This window comes from Helicoverpa armigera, chromosome 9 (genome assembly GCF_030705265.1).
Source record: "Helicoverpa armigera isolate CAAS_96S chromosome 9, ASM3070526v1, whole genome shotgun sequence".
In the NCBI taxonomy this organism is placed as follows: Eukaryota; Metazoa; Arthropoda; class Insecta; order Lepidoptera; family Noctuidae; genus Helicoverpa; species Helicoverpa armigera.
Window position 1 is genome coordinate 7,018,949 of NC_087128.1, and position 26,369 is coordinate 7,045,317.

Sequence of the window (26,369 nt, forward strand, 5' to 3'; positions counted from 1 at the left end):
CGCCAGTGAGAGAAAGTTGGCCGCGGCGAGCGAACGAGTCTCGCGAGTCGAGCGGCGCGCCGCGCACGCACGAAACCGCGCTCGAACTACCGGCGCCCGGCACTTGCCCTTCAACTTCTCGTACGATCCACGTAAACAATGCGCTGAAATGTCCCATCTCTAAGAAGATTTCCGTATTGCATGTGAATTAACTTATGTGAAGAATTTGATAGTTTTATAGTAGACAATTTAATAGACGTAGTGATTAATCAGTATTTAAGGAACGATGCAGTGCTATCCTAAGTTGTCCCCGAAGCGCGAGCCGATGGACATAGTATACGAATCGGAGATGCTGCCTGGAGCGAGGAGGCTGGAGCTGCCGGCGCCCCCGGGCAAGGAGTTCCGCGCTCCCGTGCTGCTGGCGGCGCCCAGCATGGCGCCCACGCACTCCGTCATCCAGTGCATGCGTCCGCCGCCGCCGCCACCACCGCCGCCGCCGCCGCGTCTGCACAAGCCCCCGTCCTTCGAGGAACCATCCAGCTCCATTCCAGATTTAGGTAAGCAATAGTACTTTTTATAATAACATTAATATTTACATTACGGTGAATTACCATGAAGGATCATACGTCGAACGCCTAAAGGTGATACAAGGCATCAGACAACAGGAATAAACAAGGAATCTAAAAACAAAAATAATGTGTTTCCATACGTAAGTATAATTCACACGTCATAGTATTACTTATTTGCTAAGACACTAGCGTGTTCATTAACGTGATGGTATAATTTTTATAACAACAACATACGTAATTCAAGCATCAATGAAGAAATTAAATAATTTCGCTAAACATAAACAAACGTACCTACACAGTTTCAAATAAGTACGAAGATTTTCCTACAAATTGTAAATAGATTCCTAAAAGACCGGTACAGAATTAGTTGACGGAAGTTTTCATATATTTTCATTCACCTTTGACCTTGGATACTTCAAAACAACTATTAACAGACGAACATAACAAAATGTTTGTTGCATTGTTTCGTGTCTGTTAACCAAATAGTTGCTTTAATTTTATTCACTCACGTTCCTACATATTTATGATTTTTCCAACTTCGAGTAAATCCTAAACTTCGTAATAATTTAGTTTTCTTTGATCTAAACTCTATTTCAGCCAGTTATTGGATTTACTATTCATAATAATTTAGGAATGAGGATTTATTAATATTTGAAAAATTGAAAATGGTTAGAGGAAACCCACCATTCATTTTCCTTTACGGTGTGGGGCTGTTTCTAGACGCGAATTAAATAATATATAATAAAGTAAAATGAAATCTAAATTATCTGCTGTAATCATGAACAATGTCAATTAACACAAAAAAAGATAAATATAGCGACCTCAACTAAAGGAGATTGCCCGTTTTGTAAGGGAAGTTGGGTCCCAGTGAAAAATGTTTGTGCCCTGAAGATTTTTATTTTAACTAATAGGAAAAACATTGCATTTTCATAATCAGAAACCTTTTTTCATTTATTCACCCTGGTTCAAGAGATATCATTATTTTTCTGTTTTAAGAATATAGGTTATAATTAGAAATTGACATGGACTATAGATCACTATGAGCATAGAAATATGTACTGTAAATAGCAGTACCATGGAATTATGTCTCTATTTATGCATAAAGTAATGGAATTGTTATTATGTGTTTCCCGCGGTTACACCCGCGTCCCCGGGAACACCTTTCCATACCCGGATAAATTATAGCCTACCTAATCAAATCTTTCCTCTTTATAATATTAGTATAGACTCATAATTACCGTTATTGATAGTTATTATTATTTTAGTAATAGCAAGGGAAATAAAAAAAAAACAAAACATGAATAAACTATTTATTCTTCATAAAATATTTCGTCCAAAGATTGAGCTGGAGCACTCACATTGTTGAAGCGGCCCCAGCTTAAATACCACAATACTGTCATAGTATGAGCACAACACCCTACCGTACGGTTACCCACTAGACAGTTACAATAGTAAGCAATGATACTTTCTAAAGAATTTGCCCGATCTTCATCTCTACTTATCAACAAATAAGAGTAATATGTTTTATGGCTCACATGGCGGGACTTAATTCTAGTCCTAATTAAATAATTATTTTGACCCAATATTAAGGGCAAATCCTCTTCCAAGACATCATTGCTTACTTCAACATTATAAGTACCATTACTTCTTATGTGCTCCCCATAATAGGATCTAGCCTGTTTTAATTGGTAAGATCCCAATGCAAATCTTCTTAAATCATCTAAAGTTAATCTTGGAAAATGATCTAAATGGGGAGCATTGCTGTCTATGTTTTGGAAAACCGTACGTCTCCTATTGATGTTATCCCTTCGAATAAATTCCCCCAAATAATTACTACTGTTTAATCTCGCCTGAGCAATTTGCACATACTCTGCAGCGTCAGGTCTATCTTCAATTGTTGGGTGGAATTTATTCAAAAGGGCACAAACAATTTTAAAATCATCCATAAGGTGTGTTGATGCTCTGTTAAAATATTCTTGTCGAAACAGTTTGTAGTCTCTTTTGATGCGACCATTTACAATTTCAACTACCCATCTACACATAGTCACACACCTAGACTTGTTTGCTTGGTCAGTGGTCAATTGAAATTCACCTTCCAATAATGACTCAGGCATGTATGTTTTATAATTATAGCTTTGGAGTTCAGGGATCACGTCTCTAAATCCCTATCCAATATAAAGACATCCCCTGTCTAAAAATGAGCGCATTGGACCACTTTCATTACGAAATAGATCACTCATGATTGTCGAGTCATTTTTTGTTGCTTCATATGGTCCAATGCACTCTAAAATATATCCATCACAACATGTGATTAAAAGGGTTTAACCAAATTATTATATTTGTGTAGACTATATGTCTGTTTCTGATATTTGTAGTTACTACTACTCTGTACATAAACATATGTACCATCACATATGACAATAGCAGGTTTAGAATCTGGAGCCATGCTACTGTCTCCGAATAGACCTTCAGGAATAGTCCTGTTACGTGAGGCCACATTTTGTATATTAGTGTGATTAACTCCCAAATGCATTGGTACAAAATGTTCTTTTAAACATTCCCTAACAATGTTCATTTTTTTCTAATGTAGATCGTGGCAATTGAAAAGAGTTGCCAGTCTTTGGTTGCTGTCCCCTGTCCTAAGTTTAACAAGAAATGTGCTTAATGCAAGGCTAGGATTTCTAACCTTATTATGTAAAGTAGGAAGGCTATTTAATATTTCATTAAACTGCATCTCTGTAAGTCCCAGCCAATAATGGCGTAAATGTGCATCCATTGCTGCAATATTATTAAAATCTAAACTTCTTTGAGAAGCTCTTTCCAGTATGGAAAATATATCATCAACTTGAAAGCTAGTAAAGTCATTTAGGTTGGTAGTCAGTTCATCCCACTGATTGCTATATAAATGGTGATGACAGATTCTAGCATTTAAAGGTATATATATATTGTACTGCAATAACAACAGTTCCTTTATAGTCATAGGTACTAAAAGACGTTCATCATTATCACAGCCTACAAACATACAGTGACGAAGCTGCAGCAACTCGTTTATACTTTTGTGAGTTAATCTTAGATTGAACTCGTAATGCTTGTTGTGGTTGAGATGTTGGAGCTGGCATTGGAGGTGGTTCAGGTATCTCGGGTCTTCTAATGAAGATAGAGCTGCATCCATGACCCTTGCAGGTCTGTTTGAATCTTGAACCTCCAAACGTCTCGTCTCCGAGTTGCTGCTAACCAGCAAGGAATGCACACTTTTGTAAATGTGGAACCTAAAATGAAATAGTTGGTATTAGTGAATATCAGAATAGGTACCAAACCCTATATTGTTATTGTGCAAGCATATGAATAAAAATAGCATCAATTAGAAATAAACTATGCAGCATTTTTCTGAAACATTATTTAGAAAATGTTAAACACAATTGCAGGGTATGAGATCTCAGGTTCAGTTCCAGGATTGGGTTTCTGGGTATTTCCATTAAGATTTCATGAGTAGTAACCAGAAGAGCCTGGAATACTGGGTTTGTGCCTGGTTGATTGCATGGTCTCACCGTTATTACTTAGAACATAACTGACAAAATGTATTGTGTACTGTTAGGTACACCTCTGCCTAATCGTCGTCACGCTTGTGATTGGGGATTATAGGCGTGATGATACAGAATGTTATTAAATAATACTCACCAGATGTGCTAAAGTCCATCTTAAAATCATGCTACGTTGTGGACAGTCTAACTCAACTCTGTGGGTTCTCCGACTTGCAACAGAGATACCACATCCATAACAAACATTTAAGTGACCATATGCAGGTGATATATCCTCGTGGGATCCAGTTATATTTGACAATATCCTTTCTTGCAACAGCAAATAACATTCAATACATAGGATATCATCTGACGTTACCTGGAAAAGATTATATTCTATACTATTCTATATTTATAACTGCTTAAACTTGTAAATACATAAACTCTCATAAAGAACTAAGTTTACAGTGCTAAGTTTACTCTAATCAAATGTTATTTTGAGTTTGCATAATGCATTTAACCACTATATTTATATTGTCCACAATAATTATTATTGTTTATGCACACGATAACTTACAGGTGTAGGCGTTGTCCAAGTTCGTAGAAGAACTGTCATTTGCTCGTTCAACTCCTCAACTGTATACCGGCGTAAATTAGACGCTAGTAAAGGGAACAGTTAATACAGCGTCGGTAAGACAGGCGGTGTGCCCGACTTCTGGCTGGGGTAGACATAGTTCTGACAAAAACAGTTCGGGAGTTCAATATCACACAAGGATTTCACTAAGAGTCAAATTGTTCTCCAAGAATAGCACTTTATCTCACAAAGAACAGCACAAACAAGAGTCAAGCACTTAGAGTCAATATCTCACAAAGAGGAGTCAATTATCTCACAAAACATAAAGTAAGTACGCGAGGAACTTATTAGCTCAACTCGGTGGTAGCAGAAAGGCACGTATCGTAAATAATAACTAAGTAAATACGGAATTCAAAACTCAACGTATTATACAAAGCAATCACGAACACACAACGAACGAACGTCAAAGTGATGTGACATGCGCAAGTAAATGTTGCCAGAGCAATTATATTTAATCATTAATAAATCGATTTAAGTTTTTAAATTACGTAAGGCTTTTATTTTAATTTAAAATCGCTCTTATCTTATCTATCTTATCTTATCTGTTCAACAATATAGACTTATCATGAATATAGTTAGAATAATAATTAAAAATAATTGTATTTTTTTATTTTTAATAACTGTTTTGTTTTGATATCGATTACTCTATTGATTAAAATACGTAATTTTCAATAGTTATTTGATATCTGGCAACTTTTTTTTGTTTACCAATCAAACGGATGTCGACGTAATGTTTAACTATTAATTAATTTTAACTTTATTCCCAGGGTGAAAGAAATTGTATAAAAAATAATTTGGAAACAAAAAAATAAACAATATTTTTAGGTTATTATTCCATTCAGGCACACGATACCACAAAAGGGACCTGCCCCGTGGCAATCTCCTTTAAATAATTTTCATTGGAGTACGAGATAGCAAGTAGAGATATTAACAATGAACCTGTCAGTTCAAAAATAATTCTGTGGTCGAATCACTTAGGTACTAACTTAGCCTATCTTTTGTCAAAAATATTAGGAAAGTACTTTGAGGGATAAAAAAAATCATAAGTAGAGCTTTGTTTCCTGATTATCATCTAGATCTAATTAATTAAAATAAACGCGATTATCGATTAAATTATAATTATTAATTTGAATGACCTTTTGTCAATGAAGCTCTAAAAGATATGCATTGTGAAGGTCAGTTCCTACTAAAGACGATTGTCAAGGATTGTTGAAGTGCATTCTGATATAATCTCAGTCTGTACGTATTTCCGTTATCCTCTATTAGCTCAGTCTTGCATACAGCGTACATGAAAATGTATTTTTTTTGCAATACTGTGGCGATTTTTATGTAATTCATTATTTACACGTTTTTATAAAAAAAAATGACCCAGTAATAAACCCTTGTTGTAAAGACGCACTAACTAGGAATATTATTTATACATAAATTTTTATTAGAATCTTATTTCCTCAAGTTTATTACATCTCTAGCTACCCTTACACCTTTTTGCTGTAGTCAGTTTTTCATGAATGTTTGTCTAAATATGTACATATTAGAAGGTCAATGAACTTGTACAAAGAAACTTATACCAGTACCAGTTGATGGTCAACATCTGTGCTTAAAAAAGCAGTTTGAGTAAATAATCGTAATCGATATTCGACAAATACAACTAGGGGTTCCTTCAATTTTACCCAGGTCCCGAGAAAACTAATTCCCACAACTGGATAAATTTTATTTAAGTCGGTTTTGGATGTAACTGTGGATATCGAATCATATTTTTTTTGTATCAACAGATGCTAATCTGTTGAATCAATTACGCAACTCAATAATGCCCAAGCAGTTTTCATTTCAAGCTAAAAATACATTTTTATCGTCTTTAGCAAGATTAATGTAATTCAAAGACAAATGAATTAAAGTCCTCAGTTTGGTCCGTTTTATTCCATAATACCTACTCTATGGGAAAGGATCTGAAAACCTGATAATATGTATGAAATGAGTAAGAATTGGTAGAATATAAAAATTATTGTTGTAACTAAAAGCTACTATGCCAAAACTAAAACGAACAGTAAAACGCTGATAGAAAAGGATTCAGATGACTATGATACTATTCACCAGAATTTCCTCGAATGCAGCAACCACATGGAAAATGCAACGTATTTTGAATTTCACAGTGCGGTTGTTGCTTGATCGTTTTCCATCGAGCATGGCTTTGCATTATTTTGCATAGCAAGCACTATGTTGATTTCGATTGAGATCGTAGCCAATTAAAGAACCCTATTAAAATATTTATGTTTCTAAGACTCATATATGCGTAAAGAAACTTTCTTGTCTCTCTGGGAAAAATGACGCCGTCATTCAATGTTTTCCCACTTTTTATAAATCTTATATAAAAATCTACAGTTCCAAACGAATCTATAAAAAAGCGGAAAAAAATAAATAGCCTCGAATAGGGTTATAGAAATTACCTATGACCTAGGATGCGTATGTGACCCTCGCATTTTTATAGTGGGTTTTTTAAAAGCATGGCAATTCTCTGTCCTTGAAGTAAAACTTAGAAATAGTGGTCGAATATAAAGGGATGGCCTCCATCCCTTGTTGAACTATAATTTTCGTACTTTTGACAACGTTTATTTTTTATACAGATTTCTAAGAATTTAAATCATATTATTATAATACACATACGAGTAAATTATAAATAAAACAAAATGGGTCACTCGTGAATTGTTTATTTATATGTACAAAACACATATCACACACCAGAAGTAGAAACATTAATGTCATACGTGATATAATTAATAGAACGAGAATCAGCAGAAAAAAAATAAAGTTGTGTGTTAACTAGATGTAAAGAAGATCCAGTGGTATTTAGGTAACATTTGCGGTAACCTTCATAACATCAGGTAATACCTATAACAAAATGATTGCGTATAATAATTCAACATCGCCTTGGCCGCAGTGAATTCATACTTCCTGCTTCGGAAAATTGTAACAGCGTACTACTGCCACACTATGATTTCCGGGTGATGACGCGTCGTGAAGGTCGCACTTATTAAATATACGACACATATATTATTGCATTGATTAATTGTCACATACGGACACATTTATCTCAAACTTTTTTTTTCATCGTCACTAGCGCAAAAGAAAATTTTGAAAATCTGAACATGGTTTACACCAACTTCTATTTTATCGTATCTAGGTGGGCGGCAGAAGACTTTGAAAAATATTGCATTTTTTGTTTTGTTTTCCTTCATCATCATCTCACAAGCGCAAAAAGAAAATTTGGAAAATCGGAACATGGTTTACACCAACTTCTATTGTTATCGTATGCCTAGGTGCGCGGCAGAAGACTTTGAAAAATATTGCAATATTGTTGCATGGTGATTTAAAAATGTTCACGGAAAATTAGATGTGCTTGCATGAGAAAGTTACCGAGATTTTTCGTGAAAATCTTTTACCAGATACAACTCAACTTTCAACTTACTTAGATCCTGGGGAAGTTGATGGCAAGTGTACATTTTTGACATCGTTTACGAATTCATTGATACTTACTACAGTTTCATTTAAATTTTTCAATAACTTACGGTACAATTATCATCCCTTCACACACAAAGATTCATAGAGTTTGTTATATAAACCAGTTCTGTATTCTTCATTTTGCATTACTGCTGACCAACATAATGACAAAAAACGTGCTCACGTTTTCTGATGGAAAATGCACGTGCCTCTTCCGTAGTGATCCGTCATCTAAAAATATGTTCTTCTACATGGCTTTCTCACTTTTAAATTGTATATGTATATCACACATGCAGGGTTGTGCAATTTGTATATTAAAATAACACATCTCTTCTTTTGGAGTCCTAAATGTATACGAATATCCAGCCATTGAAAGTTCCGATCAACAATGATCAAGAAAACTACTTATTCATTGGAAAAGCAATAAGGATAATAAAAACATTTTTTGAATACATTTATCAAAAAATAATCTTATTACCTAATCTACATAAGTCAGCTTTACAATGTTAAGAGAAAGGTATATAGGTAATTTATGAAGATTTTCCACAACTTAACCGGTAGTCTGATAATTGTAATAAATGAAAGGATTTTCCAATTGTAACGTGTAACAGGGTGCACTACTTATCTAGAAAAAATCTTAATACTGATGAACTTGAATATTCTTGAAACTCCTTTGTTCTGTTCTACATATATATACGTACTATGTAAACACTGACATATATGGAATATAATCGTGCTAACAATATTTTCGCGAATAAGATTAGATAAATATCGCAAGGTCACTGTGAGGAACGTGTGTGGCGCGTCATTTGGTGTCATTAAGGTCACTGTGACATTGGACCGATAGCACTGACAAAATAATAGCCGTATCTTATCTGGCAATGTCAGCGTCGCGGGCGCAGCAGGTGCGCGCGACCCCTGGTTGTTTGCGAACCCTCTCGGACGCGCTAAACGGTTTCACAGCAATCAGTCAGATGCGTCACGCGATATGCTTCGTGCTCCTCCCATGTGATAAATTGCCACCAGCATATACCACGTCAAACAAAAACAACAGATTTCCTACATACCCAAATGTTCCTTTTGATGGCAGCTAGAAGTTTTTCCCATTTCTATCTAAGTACCTACGTGCATTTTCAAGCAGCCAAAAACGAAGGTTCGCCGTGATTTGATACTTTCCACTAGATTTCAGCCATAAAATGTTTACGCAATTGTATGAGTGTGCGAAGATTCAGCTATAGCGCAAATTATGTGTTATCACCATAACCTTCTGAGTGAGCAAATTACTTCCTGCTGATACTAGCTAGATATATATCTCATTATTTATCATACTTTATTATAATACTATAATAGGACTTCTGCGTCTAACTACAGCGTCATTTTTAACGACCCTGGTAAATGGCATTGGATCGATAATACTTCTTGAAGGACAGTTTACAATTTCTGCAACGTCAACACATGTTTCAAAGTATATTGCTAATAAAGTAAATGCAAACATTTATCCACGGAGTCATAATAAATGTCACAAGAAGCGGAAATGTTAGCGGAAACTGAATACTTAAAGCGAAAAATAATCCAGGTATCTTATAAGTTCATTATAAATATCCCGGAAAACAATAAACGGGCATGTGATTTGATTGCTCTGCTCTATTCAACGTACCATGTATAGATTTACATAAGTATGTGCGCTATAAACGACTGAGTACACAGGGAAGTGTTGGCTCGCAACCTTGGCCGAGGTCGCGAAGCGTCACTCGCAACACTTATAAACTGTTTCATAACAACTCATTCGTAAATCCACTAATTGCTTAGTGAGGCGTTTTCCTGAAAGGCTTTTAACAGTTGGTATGGAAACGCTGAAATTGTGAAAGGTGTATTAATGTTTGGTGGGCGCCCCCCGGGCCCGGCGCCGCTCCCGCCCGCCGCGCGCGCTGTCCTTCGCTTTGAACCCGTCCCGCGCCCTCTCCACCCTCGCTGCTGTGACCGACCAGAGGTCATGGCCACACATATTTTCGAAGCACGTGCTCCATCAATTTTCGATTACAGTTTCATGAAAGGTGTCGTATCGCCGGTAACAATGGGTATTACAGCTTACTATATAAAACTACGATCATAATAATTGTAATAGCCATGTAGTTTCCTAAATGTTCTGTTTTCGTTTTCATGTTCGTTTCCTGTTTTGCTTGTTCACTTTTAAGTAGTACCTTTTATTAATATATTTAATTTAATTCTTATTTCCATTACCTTTTAAAGTCCTACTAGACAATAACAGAAAATGTACATTTAATATTATACTTTCGTATTTGTTTGATTGTGCAAGTCCGAGAGTTGTGTGAAGGTCATTGATAAGAAATCAGCAATGTTACAAACGTTGTTTGAGGTGCCTTATGCCTTAACATAATAAAAACATAACGTAATCATTTTAGGTATACCTACTTAGATTCTTGGATTAATTAATTAATTCCATTTTTTAAAATCACGTTCGTAGCTTCAAGGTGAAGTGCCATTAATCCTATAATAACATAGCACATACAAGTAGTCTGGTGACTACTAGAGAACTAGATACAGAAGGAAGTTACTTGGAAGGATAAGATAGGTACTGAAATTTGAGTCACCCGCTTCTATATTATCTCAATAGTGCATTCATACAAATATCCTTGACATTCGATATTGTCAGATTATTTTGTTTGCTATACTTGAGTTTCCATTACGGACATAATGTTTGTAATTGTATCATTTATCTGTTGCCTAGCCTTAAATGAGTAAGGCAACACCATTTTCATGTATTTTCCACGGTTGTATGATTTATTACTGAAACTCAAGAAATACAATACGTACCAAACCAACTGGCTTTCTCAAGGTAACTGTAGTGGGCCTCTACTTGGCGCCCGACCAAGGGTGTTTTGAGAATTCTCAGAATTTCTGAACTAATCTCTATTAGCAGCATCTACAAAAAATTAAACATGAAAGTTTGTTGTTGCTTTTGAATATAGGATGAAAATATCACGATTAGGTATAAATATCATAATAATAATCATCATAAGCGAATACTTCATTAGATGCGTCACATAACTCTTCCTGTAAACATTGATGTAAATAGCACATAGACACGTGGATAATAGTAATGTTGCTATCTGTTACTTGGGTGTCTTTCATATTCATCTAGCATACATTACAGTGTTATGAGAACCTTTTTAAATAGTTGTCTATTCAAAATAATATAAAATAAAGACGCTAAATTCATTTATAGAAATAACATTTTGGCTCTAACTTTTTCTTTTATTTCAAACAGTTTGGCGCAGATGCTAATTCTTTATGAAACTTGGCAATATTTAGTGGGGACTCGAAACGATTAAACTGCATCGTTTTATTTGAACCCATTACGGAGAGACAGACATAATAAAATAACGTCTGAAAGAAAAAAGTGTACAAGTAACAACGTTTGTAGGTCATGTCTCCGGGCGTAGCCCAGAGGAAGATGGTTGTTAAATTATTAGGATCAAAATGGCTAATGAATGAGCAAATGCTTATGCAAACATCTAGACAAACACATTATTTTATAGTTAATCAAGCTAAAAAGCGTTTCGATTTGTATGAACAGTAAGAAGTAGCTATTAAAACTTATGCTATTCTGTAATGCCCGCTGCGCCGGGAGTAGGAACTAGTAGTTGTATAAGTGTGTTAGACTAGCGAACATGGAAGCGGGCGGGTGCGGCGCCCCTGACCCACGCACTCCGCTCCGCGTTGCCATGGTCACGGCCGATCGATCCCAGCCGGGATGCACCCGGAATTGAATTTAATATCCATGTTCAAGGTTTCTTACTACTACTATCAAGTGCATCTACATATACATGCGTAATTGCGTTAGCGATTACCTTAGATTGTTTGTACTTACTTATTGGCGTTATATTTCTGAAACCCTCCCGTGTATTTTAAACTTGAGAGCGCTATTTTTGGAGTTTGCTAGACGAGTTCACTATACATAGCTCTTGATTGTTAATAATATTAGCCTAAAGGGTTTTTGGATATTGGCTTCTTCATTTAGCATTCATATTTATAGTTTATGCTAATATAATCATAACATAATCATTGATAGTCTGAATACGAGAAAGTGTTACAATGATTTAGTTACATTCGATCACTATTTATTTTAGCCGAGTGAATAAAATTACCGTGGTACGTATTCGATACAAGGTTATTCACAGACAAAAGCCTCGATGTAGTAGGAGGCCCCCGCCACCCTGAACACCGGCCTTGGCCAACTCCAAGGACATGATGCTCGCGTAGGCAGGGAGAGCATTTCCCCGGGACTCAGAGCACCACCCGCGCTACACTAGGAAGTGAAATTCTCACAACTAATGGAACTAAATTGTCCGCTTCTGAAGAGCAATTTATGGTTTTTAAACGCATTATTTCTATAAATAAATTTTTACTATAACATACTTAAAATATAAAAGCTGGAAATTATGGAATACTGCTATAATTTAGAGACTGTTTCAGCTGAATATTTAAAGTCTCTATTCTGGATAGACGACGAGGCGAGATGTTTCTATAATGATTACACATTTGTTTGTCAGAGGATTGGGTCAACGAACCGCCGGATAAAAATAAAGAGCTCACTAAACATGCCACGTACATTCAAACTGGGCTGCCATTGAAGAATTCTAATACAGCAGGATAAAAGTTTTATACACAAGCTTTTTAATAAGACTACCGTTGCTTAAATCATGAACAAGCCGTCTTGCGAACAACAATGCTTGCTTGATTTTTCATGAAACACAACATAACCGTTGAAATAAACCGACAAAAATAGACAGTGAAATTAAAAAATATAGGTATATTGTATATTACTTCTTTTGATCAGATAATTGTACATTATCGGACGTTTAATGTATGTATGTTACATGATACATGGTCGCGGAGATTAAAGTTTTATGAATATTAGTTGTTATACACGAAAACATTGAGTCATTGGAACAGTGAGAATAGGAATACACAGAAAACTTTTACTACCCTATCTGAGTCCACACGGCACCCACGGATCGTGACTCACTATAGTGACCATACAGTCGTTTAATCCTATAGTAGGAGCTATGTAGTATGTAGTACATATAAGTCAAGAAAACTGAGAGACAAATGTTTACCTTAAAATAACGTAGCAATATTCGCAAAACAATAAAGAGAGAACAAGTCCTTTTGCGATGGTTTTAGGACCAGAAAAGGGTTGTGTAGTATGAGAACCTTCGTTACCAGGAGTGCATAAAGCGCGAGGCGATCGCCAGTCCACGTCGCCCTATCGGCGTCACAACGACGTCAATTGCGTCGACTCACTTACACAAGTACATAATCCGAATGCATTTTATACGTGCACCAGCTACATAGAGGTTATTTATATAATCGTTTTATCAATCATACGATTTGTTATTTCAATGTCCTACCAAACAATAAATGAATAGGTCTGTCTAACCTCTAGAAAAAAATCGTCTTTTTCACTATATTGGTTAAAATCTATAGTTGGGTTTTTCTTTATTGTCGCGTTAGCTTGCTTGAATAAAATTTAAGTTGTGAGTTTTCCTGATGGCTCTTGAGATAGTATTTTCAATGTAGCGTGATCTATACCACAGAACACGCTAGCACGTTGCATTTGCACATGACCTACCACAATACGTATTGCGCTGTGCCTCCTACACTATACTTAAAGTGTATTACAAAATAGAGCTCATTCAACGAATATCGTTCCTTTTAGTTTTTATTATTGTGACTGTGGGCATTTAGTTCCATGTAAACTCGTCTGCTTATGACATTGAAGAACTAACATATTATCACATGCACTACAACAAAGTTCACAGCCAATCGAATCTGTGAACGTATCGAAACGCATACAGACGTAATATCATGCAATTTACTTTACACAAGATACAATCGCATTGGCAGTAGCTGCACACATGCACACGATGTATCTATCCCTTTCACACTCGTGGGCAAGGCTACCTCTCTCGAACTGCATGCGAATGCATTGCGCCATTTTCTTGGCACGTGCAAACTCTTCGCTCGTTCAGTTGCCCTAGTAGATAGTAGTGAAACTTAACAGTTCATGATGATGTTAGTGACTTTTCCTACGAATGTATGGGTGGATCAAATGCATGAGGGTTGGTAGATGGTTCAAAAACTTTAAAATAATATGGAAACATTGATTGAATAAAGGTTAATGTAGTTGTCAATTATTTAATCAGTTTATGTTCGAGTTTTTTTGTACTTTTGTTATTATAGTTGTCAACAATTACCTTTAAATTTAATTTAAAAAGTTTAAATTAGTTCATGTTCAGCTAGTTTCTTGACATACAAGTTTAAGCTGAATCTTCTTAGTTCCAAACTCATAAATCATAATTGCGTAGTATACTTATTAGAATAAAAAGTTGTTAGAACGCCGCGCGACGCTCGACCGAGAATGCAGTTCAGTGCAACTGAGTACCAGGGCAGCAAGACGCTACAAGAGATCTCAATGCACTTTTCTCCCGCTAGCGATATATGTACTACAATACTTATAATTATGTATTATTTTAACCTATAAATATCATCTGTACATACACGTGCCGAATACACCTATTTATAGAGTAAATATACTGTTATGATTATTTGTCTATATTACATCAATGTTTTTATTGGGAAAATACGATAATTTTTTTGATAGAAGTAATGTTAGATACCACCTTCCCCCTCCACTTAGAACTGATGATTAATTTATTTTTTAATAGATTTTTTCTTCTTTTCATTTCCAATAACAATATGAAGCTGTAGTTGTATATAATGTAGGTAGTCTTATAGAATTTACTACGAGGACATCTGGCCATCTCAATACAACACGTAGTTTTTCATTCAGACGATATGTTTTGAATAACAGCGAGTGGATTGTAATGTCCAGCCTGCAGATGTATACAGCCCAATTTGATTGGCATATCATAACACTCTCTTATGCAAATATTTTTCTTTATTGTCATTGAGACAGTTTAATTATTGTTATCGGGACGAGTTTGAATATGGGAAAGCGTGGGAACAAATCACGGAACATTATCAACAATGTACGGACATCACCTGCACCGACCGGATGCCGATGGAAACTTAGCAAAACTCCTTATCGAATAACGTATAATATTGAAATGCATAGTGCTCTCGCTTTTACTTGTTTCCAAGTCAGTTATTACGCGAGACTGCAGTAGTGAGCGTTAGACGTAATAGGCGTTGCTTTCTAAGCAGTGAAGGTGAGGTGCACGCTCGGCGCATTGCTCGCAGTTCAAGTTTAGAGTTGCGCGGGCGCAGCGATAATTGCAGAGATCGTTGCACTTCTAACGCCCTGGCAGGGGCAACGAACGCACGCAGCTGCCCGGGAAATAGATCCCGTCCCGACTATTTCAGAGCATGCTTGCTTAGTTAGATAGCGAGCGCTCCCGTGCGCCGCCTTAACTAACGACTTACCTGTAATGTGAGAAGCCACCATGTAAAAAACCATAGCGAGCTTCAATGAATAGCTGGACTCAGCGCGTATAGATGTACTTCGAGTTTCGTTATTAACGTATGATTTCAGAAGGATCCCGGACATAAATATAATCAACTACTAATCCAAACTGGTTAGAGCTTATACTTGAAAAGCTCAACTTTTAACACAATTTTGTATAAAGTAATGATAATGAGGACAGTTTATAAATCATTCTGGAGATACGCGTTCGATAAAGCATGCAAAACAAACAAATGGTTGACAAACAATTCCCAATAGTTTTTGTATTTGCGCGGCCCACTTAGTGGCGCGAAGTTCATCGGGGCGTTGCACTTTCTGTGCGATTCCATTGCGCCGGCGCAACTCGGCCGCGAAAGTGATTCATTATGTGATCTGTGCGGTGCAGCGTGCACTCCTATTGTTTGCATTTGCCATTCATATTAATTCTTAAACTCATCGTTTTTTTAACAACTATTTTTTACATAAGATTCACTAAATATTCAATAACACTTTTTGATTTTTTAATGATATTGAAATATGAATTAATACAAATGGAGCGTCAATTCTATGACGGGTATTTCTACCAAATATATTTTAAACTTATTCAATATACGATTTATATGGTTTGCAGTTGGAAAAGGGTCTATGAAAAAGATTTTATCCATAAAAAACTTTCCATTTTCGACTCAGTCTTAAAGTAAACATAAATTAAGCTCAGATTAAAGTTTCTCCAAGTGTCTACTAATTGAAATAGTTAAATACAGCCGTATTCTAGAGCTATAAATTATATTGGCTGTAATAATATCTACCTACATGAGTGAAAATGCAAATGAAACACATAACGGGTACAATGTATTTTATTAGCACGTGTTTCTCTAGCATTGAGAACGGTTTCAAACTAAATACAACTGCATTTAACTGTATGCTACACTTCGGTAAAAATAAAAAAGATTAATTAGTTCTAAGTAGTTCAAATAATATTTTGTAATATTATCTCCAAAAGGAATATTAAAAGGAAAGTCAACAACCTTCACCCGAGTACCTGGTTTAGTTAGTGCTAGCTAGCTCGGCATATACGTTATAAAAGTGGTTTGAACGCAGCGGGTTGGGAATGTTAGCAATAGAAAAAAACCTGCAATGTTAGAAGTATCTAAGCAAGTCGGGTGCAGTGGCCGAGCAGTGCCAGTGACCTGCAAGTGAACGCGACGACGCCGATGAATGCTCTAGAGAACTCGTAGCCAACCGCTACGCCGCGCTACGAGCGTAGATCACACTGAAAAATTTGTTTTCTAGGTGAAAATCAATACTTTTACCCGTCTTTATTCAATAAATGGAGTATTGATTCATTTTCACGTACCATTTAGGCAAGTATTCTGGACCGATATCGAGAAAGGTCATGTAGAGAGGCCATTTGGGTGGTTAAATCGAGCTTTAAGTTACTAGGACGAAGATCAATGTTTGAGTAATTTCCTTCCCTTAGATCGTATTTGGTAATAAATGTGGATGCGTAACTGAGGAAATACAATTTTCGTTTTGGGGGATTGGGATGTGTCATCTTGTTTTCCCGTAGGGAGAATAAATGACGTGTCTTGATCAATACTGGGATTCCCTATTGAGCCTCAAGCTATGATTAGTCATCATACACAATTTGATACATTTGGGGTAGAATTTTTGTAGTTGATTATATATGTTTCAGATTATAAAAAAATACCATTTAAATTTACAATTAATGTTAAGATTACGAATTTAACAGCATTTTATCTGATTAACTGGTACTTAAAATGTGGATCTGATGTAAATGTAACATTGTACGTAGGTGTTCAGAGTTCCATTACCCCAATGCAACAAAAAATATTTTAAAATTCATATGTGAATTCAGAACGATTTGCGATACAGTGAGCGAAGGGTGTGAGGAACTCACGGTGTCAATGTACACCGCTGACCGACACCTTACATTTTGAACTTTTATAACCTCGCTTTATTTGATTTGAACAAACGAACATTTTTGACTTATCACATTATTTGTTAAAAGTATGAGTTTTTCAGGACAAACAAAAATCTTCAACAGGTAAATTTTTGGAAAACTTATAAATTATCAAAATTATAATATTGCTTATAATGAGTTACTTTCGTTAATAAACATGTCTAGAAACAAAATACATATTAAAAGACGTTTTTTATATTCAGCTAACTATGTAAATGTTGTTTAGAAAATGATAAACTTGTGTCGTAAATATTGGAATGCAGCGAGTAGTGTAATGAGCACTTGAGTATGTTAGGGGTGCATCGACTCCGAGTGGAAAGTGCGAGTGAAAATGTGCAGCTAAGCGACGCTGCCTGCTGCCCAAGTACCAGCCACACGTACCATTACCAACAGGTGGCTAATTACTTATCCGGAAAACCTGTCCCAGCCTTCCACAGGAGTTCCTGGCCTGCAGCAACACTGCTCCATGTAATTACATACATTTCTACTTCTATGTAAACGGCCATTAAGTATAGAACTGCGTCATTCATTCATGACTAATTAAGTGAAATGAACTCGGAGCAGGGTTTTACATTCGTAACCGACGCTTTTATAAGTTCGGTTAATGATCGGTAAATCTGGTTGAAAGAAAATGTACATTTTAGCTGTTTGACCCATCATGTAAAAAAAGTTGTTTGTGTACGAGTCAATTTAAAAGAGTCACATGCTATATAAAATATCTTGGCTCATAAGATAAACATATTATTTTGTGATTTTCCTTTGAATGCTGCAATGAATCGAGTTTTAAATTGTCGCATTGTGACTTTTATTTTCATTTGTAACCCAGTTTAAATATTTGACGCACGTAGATAGCTGGCAGTAAAGATGATAATGGAGCGATGTAGCATGTAGCATCAATTCAGTGGTGCGCGGGCGCAGGCGCGGTCAGTTTTTGCAGTGTGTTGCGTTTGCGCATACTGATGTGCGACCCGCGGGCGACGACCCGCCCCTGCGCGCCCGGCGCTTGACCTCGCTGCACGCCCCGCCCTGGGAAAACTACACCAAATTATCTGTATTTTAACAATTTTCTCCCTCAAGGCTAATTATATAATCTCCACCCAAGCGAGAACCAATGACAACTAAACATCTGTACAAGCATATTCATATGTTAACTTTTGACAGGAAATTATATTACTAAGCTTCCTACTGGCATAAGAACAAAAAATTTTTTTTTTAGTTTTTACCGAAATGACAATCAAATTATATCAACGAAGTTGAGCAAATACAGTTCTATTTAGGTATCTTTATAATTTATCTTTGTCATGAAGTCGAATGTATATATATGTATAAAAGAGACATTTATCAATAGGTTTTTAAATAAGGAATCATTTGCGAAGGATGTCGAAATGAGATCAATTCATTTCAGTGAGTCATAGGAGAGCGGTAGAATTTTCTCCGTAGCTGGCAGCGATCAATGGCGGGAGAAAGATCCTTAAAATCCTAACACTACTACGTGCCAAAGTCGATTTTGTATCACATGAAGTTATTTTATTTGTGTACCCAATGAAGTACCTGTGGTTATATGTTTCTCTACTAATGAATTTTCAGTGTGAATAGCACAAATACTGAATTTCATTAGTAGCTATTTTAAACTTATGACTAAATTTCATTCAATCTGAATATCATTTTTAATTATACTAATATTATTTCTGGGTTCCGACAGATGTTTCATCCTCATCCAATGGGAAAATCTTCGCGCATCGGAATAAACAATAGCACATAGCTTTCCTTGATAAATTAGCAATCTAACACTGAAGACTTTTTCAATCAAATAGGTCTGATACTTCCTGTGATTAGCTCAAACTTTGCAAACAAACTAAGATAACTTCAAATATCATTATTTTAAGAAGTTCCACAAGTCTACAAATCTTGCAGACCGTAAAGAAGTTTTAGAGTTTATTTAGTCAAATACAACTCAATCTGTACGTAGGCCATCAGATTACATGTTTTTGATAGCTTTTCAGTATAACGTGAAAATGAAATGAGATGTAGTAGTAGGGCTGCGACACGGGTGCCCCGAGTCGACGTCCGCGGCCAAGGCCCGTCGGTCAGGGACACGCTATCTAACTCGATTATACCCACGTATTAGAGATACGTATATATTAGACCTCTTTGCGATACAAATCTGTGTTCCACACGTATTAAACGAGAAAGTTCGGGGATAATAATGTAGCACAGTCATTTGTTATTTACGTAACAATCCTAATTGTTCCTGGTCAGAAGTTAAAGTGTCGGGTTTTGCGAAGGGTGTGCTAGGTAGGGACTAACTTTATTATAATAGAGAAAACTAATTAGAATCGATAAAGATGTTCTGTATTGTTTATGATCAATTATATTATCATTGTTATCTTATGTTTGAATAACCGTGAATATGTCACCACGATATTCGTTATCTAGCATATTAATCCGCGTAAAATACGGCATAGATTCGCTTTTTTTATTAGTGAGTAGTATCTATATTCGTGATGAAATATTTTAATACATGATGAAAATGCTGTTTTCAATTTAATTCATAGTCATAATGTTACGAAAGATCATTAGAAAAACGACACTATTTCGGTATTTCTGAAACTTTGCACATAGGTAGTAGTAGTATATGCTCATTGTCACTGTTCCGTTTATAAAAATAATAGCTTCAAAAGGAGGTAAAATGTAATAGGTAGGTAGTTGTACATAATTAAAAACTTATCTAGAACATCAGACATTGATAGTGCATGCAAAGAATTACAAATTACACAAAACGATAAAGATAAGTGCAGCAACTTATATAATATCACCATAGTTAAAATCTGCCAAAAATAGCGTAACTGACTAATCCACACTTCTGTATCGCAAGTCGAAATTGATTCTATATACATATTTCACTATATTTAGATTATCTAGGGGTATGTTTTCTTTTACGTAAAAAGCATTATTTAATTCGCTGTTTATGAATAAAGTTTCTTTGATTTGTTTTTAAATACGGACAATCTTTTCTTCGCACAATTTTCCAAAACCTACAACTAAACGAAGAAAATATAAGTGACTACAGGTATGTTTAACTGCATATTTCTTTGCGTCGCCATTTTTTTATTTCCTTTACGTTTACTCCGGTTACTTAGGATTCAAATTCAGCACTCGATTAATGTTAATCAATGTAGTCAAAGATTACATGTTAGTGGATATGAAATTACGTATGTTCCTATAGACATCAGAAATCCATGGAAATCTAAATGTTCATTGAGTAGATACATCTAGTTATTCCTCTTTTAAATATCGTTGAGAAAAGCCTTTGAAACGAGGTAAAAGCGTGTTCCGTTGGCTTGCAATGTTGCAGACTGTATTGTAGCGTCGATTACCCTCGGTTAGTCGGTACATGCAAGCGTATATTTGTGTATGTTCGGTTACACTACACTTTGGTGCAGGAACGAGGTGCGTCGCTTCTCCCGTCTGGCCCCACACCACCGCGCCTCCCTGTCTGCCCCCGCCGCCCCCGGCGCTGTGCACCGGCTTCCACCCCCACTCGGATGTAATTCACTCTCACTAACCCACTGCAGCACAGTCAATCATGCATATTGTACTGTCTACCTAATTCAAGGTGATAGCTATGGTGGATGCGCATACATGCAATTCTATATAAACAATTAGAATTCTTTGAATAGGTGTTTATTTTCTAATGTTCAAATCAAAATGTAGGTAAAAAGATTCAACTGTAGGATAAAGATTACAAAACTTACAGTTTTAAGCGAATAAAGAAATCGATAATATGAGTAATTAATCGTAAACACACGAGCAAAAAGTAATTTACAATTTACAGGTTCCTAACAGTATCTCGATGAGTAAATGCATCAATGACTGAAAACGTAAAAACGTTGTTACGTTGCACGTAAAATTTTCCTTAGCGGCAAGAACTACGAAGTTTTTGTTGCAACTTGCGACAGTAGAGCACATTATAGCAAAGCATAAAGCGCTCATTTCAAATGCTACGTGAAAACACCTTTTATAATTTTTCATCTCCATTTCCCGAGGTTTTTTGTTCGCATGTCACACACCGCGTCACTCAAAAGCTTCAGTGTGTTCTCTTTTTATAATGTCTGCAAGTCGGTGGTGAAAGCGCCAGGGTAGCGGGACGGGGCAGCGGGGTGCGGGCGGCGGGGCGATGTCGAGGGGAAGTGCCCCCATGTCTAGACTGGGTCGGTAGTTTTCCGGGATTCAGTTGGCTTTGCCTGCAGTCTGCTCACCCACTCACTGCAATGTACCTATATCCATAGATACGTATAGAGCATGTCTGAGGACCCTCGTCGCGTCAGACGCAGTTTTTGTATTATTTGTCTATAACGTAGTTATACTGTGTCGGGGTGGCGGTATGTACTAGTGAGCTTCTGTCTGCAGGGGATGCTTTCGCAACAACAATCGATATTTCTTCAGTTCAGAAATTGCGTCGCATTTTAACCTAATTATAATTCAGACGTTTTGTACAGAAATGTTTAAAAATGTTTTAAAAAGGAAACTAGAAGCAAGACATATTTTTGGAAATCTTATAAAATATTTTGAAAAGTTTGCGATCTACTCCTACTTTTAAATACGCCACTGTTTTAATTTAAACTTGGGACTTAGTACTTTATCCTTATGTTAAAGTACCTTATATTTTTGATTCTCTTTATTTAAGTTTGAATATTGTACCTGTAAATATTGATATGAATTAGTTAAATGTTTTTATAAGATAATTAAAACATAATATATAAGATATAAAGACAGCTACCTAAACCCTGTCTTCTAAACAAAGTAAAATTACTATTACCTACATTTTGTACAAAGAAGACCTTTTGCTGACTTTATAATGGTAGAAATTTCTCAATTCTTAGTCTACTGCGTCAGCATCCAAGTAAACTACATTAGGGTACCTACTGGAACTTTCCACGCTATTAATCTAGTTCCCGAGTTTGCCCAGACTCGTCCACGACTGTTTATTCAGCAGTTACTACGCCTGTAGTATTAGATTCTCATTTTTACATCTATAGGAAATCGTAATCCATAGTAACAAAATGATAACTGATAATATGGAAAGGACACAAAAGTAATGAAAAGGTTCTTATGGTTCAACATGAAACTTTTCAAAATAGGCTACCCATATAATCGAAAAGCTTTTACCATGGATCTTGGTAAACTTAGAAATTGTTTGTGTTAAAGATACTATGGCTAGCTTTCTAATTTAAATCTGGCTTTTAATAAGGCAGCATTAATATCAAATAGTAGCGGAATTAACTAAGGAAGTAGGGGCAAGCATTGAAATAGGAATTTAGAACAGCTATAGACAAATGCATTCTAAATATAACAAAATACCGTATATATTGCCTATATACATAGAGTGCATTAGATGTCTTCTACTAACCCTATAATATGTACACAAGCGTGTTCCATGAAAGCCTTACCGATGGTCGAGTAACACGGCGCCCGGTCCGGTTCCCGGGAACCGGAGCGTCTTATTCCAACCTAAACAAGTCATTGAAAGTCCGCAAATTGTCGCGTCTATGAATTAACAACAATAGGCAGTTTCCTTGTAACAGGCCTTTGTGATATTGAACTACATGCCTATAAATAAGCGTAACTTAGATTGAGCTTGTAATAAAAGTGTTAAGTGCGTAGACTTTTTGTACGTAAGCTGTTATACAACGGTTGAAGTACACGTTTTTCAGTTTTTTCTTGTTTGTAAATATTGTGCTTTTCGAAGTTCAGAATTGTGTAAAAGGTGCTTTGGGTCGTACCACTTTTTTAGTCGATCCTAGCTTAAATCTTATTGTATTGATGTAGGAAACCAAAATAAATAGTACATTAAATATTAAAAGAAGATATTTGCGTTTCTTTAATAAGTTGCAGGGAGTACAAAAATAAATATGCTTATCGATTCAGTGAAAATATGAAGTAACTCAGGGTGAACTTTGACGAAATTGAGTTATATAAGTCGTTGGACTTGGGATTTTCTGCTATATCCAATGGTACAACCCTATTATCGATATCTTTGTCCGAGACATTTTAAACGAAGTTTAAAAGTTGAAGAATAGATAAAAATATCTGACTTTGGCTTTCCTGAAAATCTTTTATTTCATAAGTTATATTATATTTTCGGCACCATTATATTTGATAATGTAGGATTAACCCTAAGTAAGTTAACACAATAAGATTTTTATTGGTTGCTTGGGTTTGTTAACAAAAAAGCCACAGTAAACAGTAGAAGCGTAAAAAAGAGAACAAATCTTTGTAGTAATCGGTGTTCAACATGCACACTATACCAATGCAACAACTCCATATGCAGTGAAATAATAACGAGTAATCCGGGTGTGCATACTAACCTAATTATAGATTGGAAGTTGTCTTGCAAGTGGAGACGAAATGCCTGTCTCTCTCAAAATAGTGAAACTAATTGCGTTTCGTAACTGCTGCCTGAAGGGTCGTGTAGGACCGAGGTGCCTATATTTAGCGTGGCGTGTCGGGGGCGCGCGGGGGTGAGGAAGGGCGCGCGGTGGCGCCGGTGACGCGGAAGCGTAGGGCGGGCGGAGGGCGTTGACCGTGAACGTGGGGCGGCATCGATCCGGTCAGCCATACCCTCGCGCAACGGAAAGTGTGTGCCAACTGCACTGTCACGACTACGACACTTTTCAATTACTTAACTAAATCTTATCAAATTAATTGTATTAGAATTTTTTATAGCTAATGTTAAATAAAAAAAAAAAATCAGCGAACTTTTTGTTAAAAGTAATCATTATGACCTTGTTCAGCTCCTACAAAAGTCCAGAATACTTAGATCGAGAAACTTAGTGCATCAGTACTGCGATACCACAAAATATGTGTTATTTATAACCTGTAGACTGAAACGTAGTCCGGTCTAAAAGTGAAGCCACGTGGTCTGTGTACGTCGCACCCATTCTGCTGAAAGCTTCCTCGGAATAATCTCGCTGTGCACTTTAGGAAGCTGAGGGTATCAACATTTGGTTACATTTTTATCATTTACTCGCACTGTACTAGTAACCTAAGATGTAGTTAATTCTTAGGTTATGTAGTTTTATTGTTTACATTATTTAATGTTCTGTAGTTCTAGGTATGGGTAAAACGTTATGTGGTGTTTACAGGTGCTATGAAGTCCTCAGACGATACTGTCGAAATTATGGGTATGTTTATTTGTTTAATAAATTACAACGCCTTCCTATTTATAACCCCATTTTTGTTTCATAATAACAAGAAGCCATAATTTACATTATGAGTAAAATGTAGAGGTTTTGAGCATATTTTGTGTACGTTTATTTAATAAATGTATTTTGTTGTTCCGAGCTATTACGCCACGATTTCCGAGTAGACGCGGAACAAATGGAATAAAACTTGAGCCCTCCTTACGACTATCCCTTCGATCTAATAACGAAATAAAAGTTAGTAGGGTGCCCTGGTCACGAGGGTAGCTTGCTTATAGCCAAGATACACGAAGATATGCATGACGAGGGGGCTGAGAGCGATCGTACAGAGCTGTGTGCGTGCCTTCTAGACGTATCAAACATTATCAAGATAATATTCATGAACTAATTTTAGAACAGAAATTGCATTTCCTCAAAACACGCTACAATAATTAATCGTAATCACTGTTACTTCGCCCTTCAGTTTAAGCTTTGGGGTTGTTTAATATTAGCCATAAAAGTAAATTATTTTCGCCGAGACCCTTCACAAAGTAAAGAAAGAGTCCCTATTTGTAATTAGTTAAACCAACTAAGAAAATGCTAAGGAAGTTTTATAGTAGGAAAATCCGAAAGAAACAACTGAGCTGCAGACAGTTTAAAAATACAGCGTATTAAAATATTTACGTTTATAGCAATCGAGTGTGTGCAATGGGGGGTTGGTGGGGTGGGTAGGTTGAATGTCGGGCAAGGGCGGCGTGAGTCACGTCACGGTCGATCAATACTGCACGGGAATGCGTGGTGCGACTGGCGACGCACCCCCCGAACCGACTGCACTCCGGAATTAATTCGATGCCATTACTTCCCCAATTCTGGTTAGTTCACTGTCACGATCACAATGTGAGTAATTTTACGTTCCTTATGTTTTGATTTGCAGATTTTACTGTCTGTTTATTAACATGTTATGACAACTATACTGGTGTAGAGTTCATATCTCATCTAGAAAAATTCAGTAATATTTTACATGTGTTTCAAATGCTCAACCAGTCTTGTAATAGGTCTAAATTGCATGATTGCATTTATTATGCTAAAAAAGAAAATTCTCAGCAAACTGCGCACTACGATTACTTACCTTTTAGTCTTTAAAATTGGGTGTGGTTTTAATTAGTAATGCATTTGTATATCCCACACCATACAAACTAACGTGTCTAAAAATATCACAAGCTGTAAATTGTAATATCAATAAGAGCATGATACATTCCGTTCGATTCTAAATAAGCTAAAACAATGTGACCGGAATGACTTTAAGAACAAATGATAAGTTAACGATGTCCTTTTTTGACACCACTTATCATTTATTCAACCCATTTTTTTATTATAATTTATATCTGATTACATAGTAACCGTAGAAGGGCGAAAGAATATCCTGACATATACGCATCCTAGATTGCACATGGAAAAGTACTTATTTATATTAAATAATTCATATGACGGTATTTGTCTTTACCAAAAAGACGTACGTA

At 36.1% G+C, this 26,369-nt stretch overlaps 1 protein-coding gene across 1 annotated transcript in view; it reads left to right on the forward strand.

Annotated features, from left to right (window-relative positions):
- Positions 1-221: 221 nt before the first annotated feature.
- LOC110370041 (ecdysone-inducible protein E75) overlaps positions 222-26,369 on the forward strand; it is a 90,202-nt gene continuing 64,054 nt past the window's right edge. The window contains exon 1 of the mRNA XM_021325734.3: positions 222-536. Within this exon, the coding sequence (XP_021181409.1) occupies positions 266-536 (271 nt within the window). The 5' untranslated portion in view covers positions 222-265. The remainder of the gene's footprint in view (positions 537-26,369) is intronic.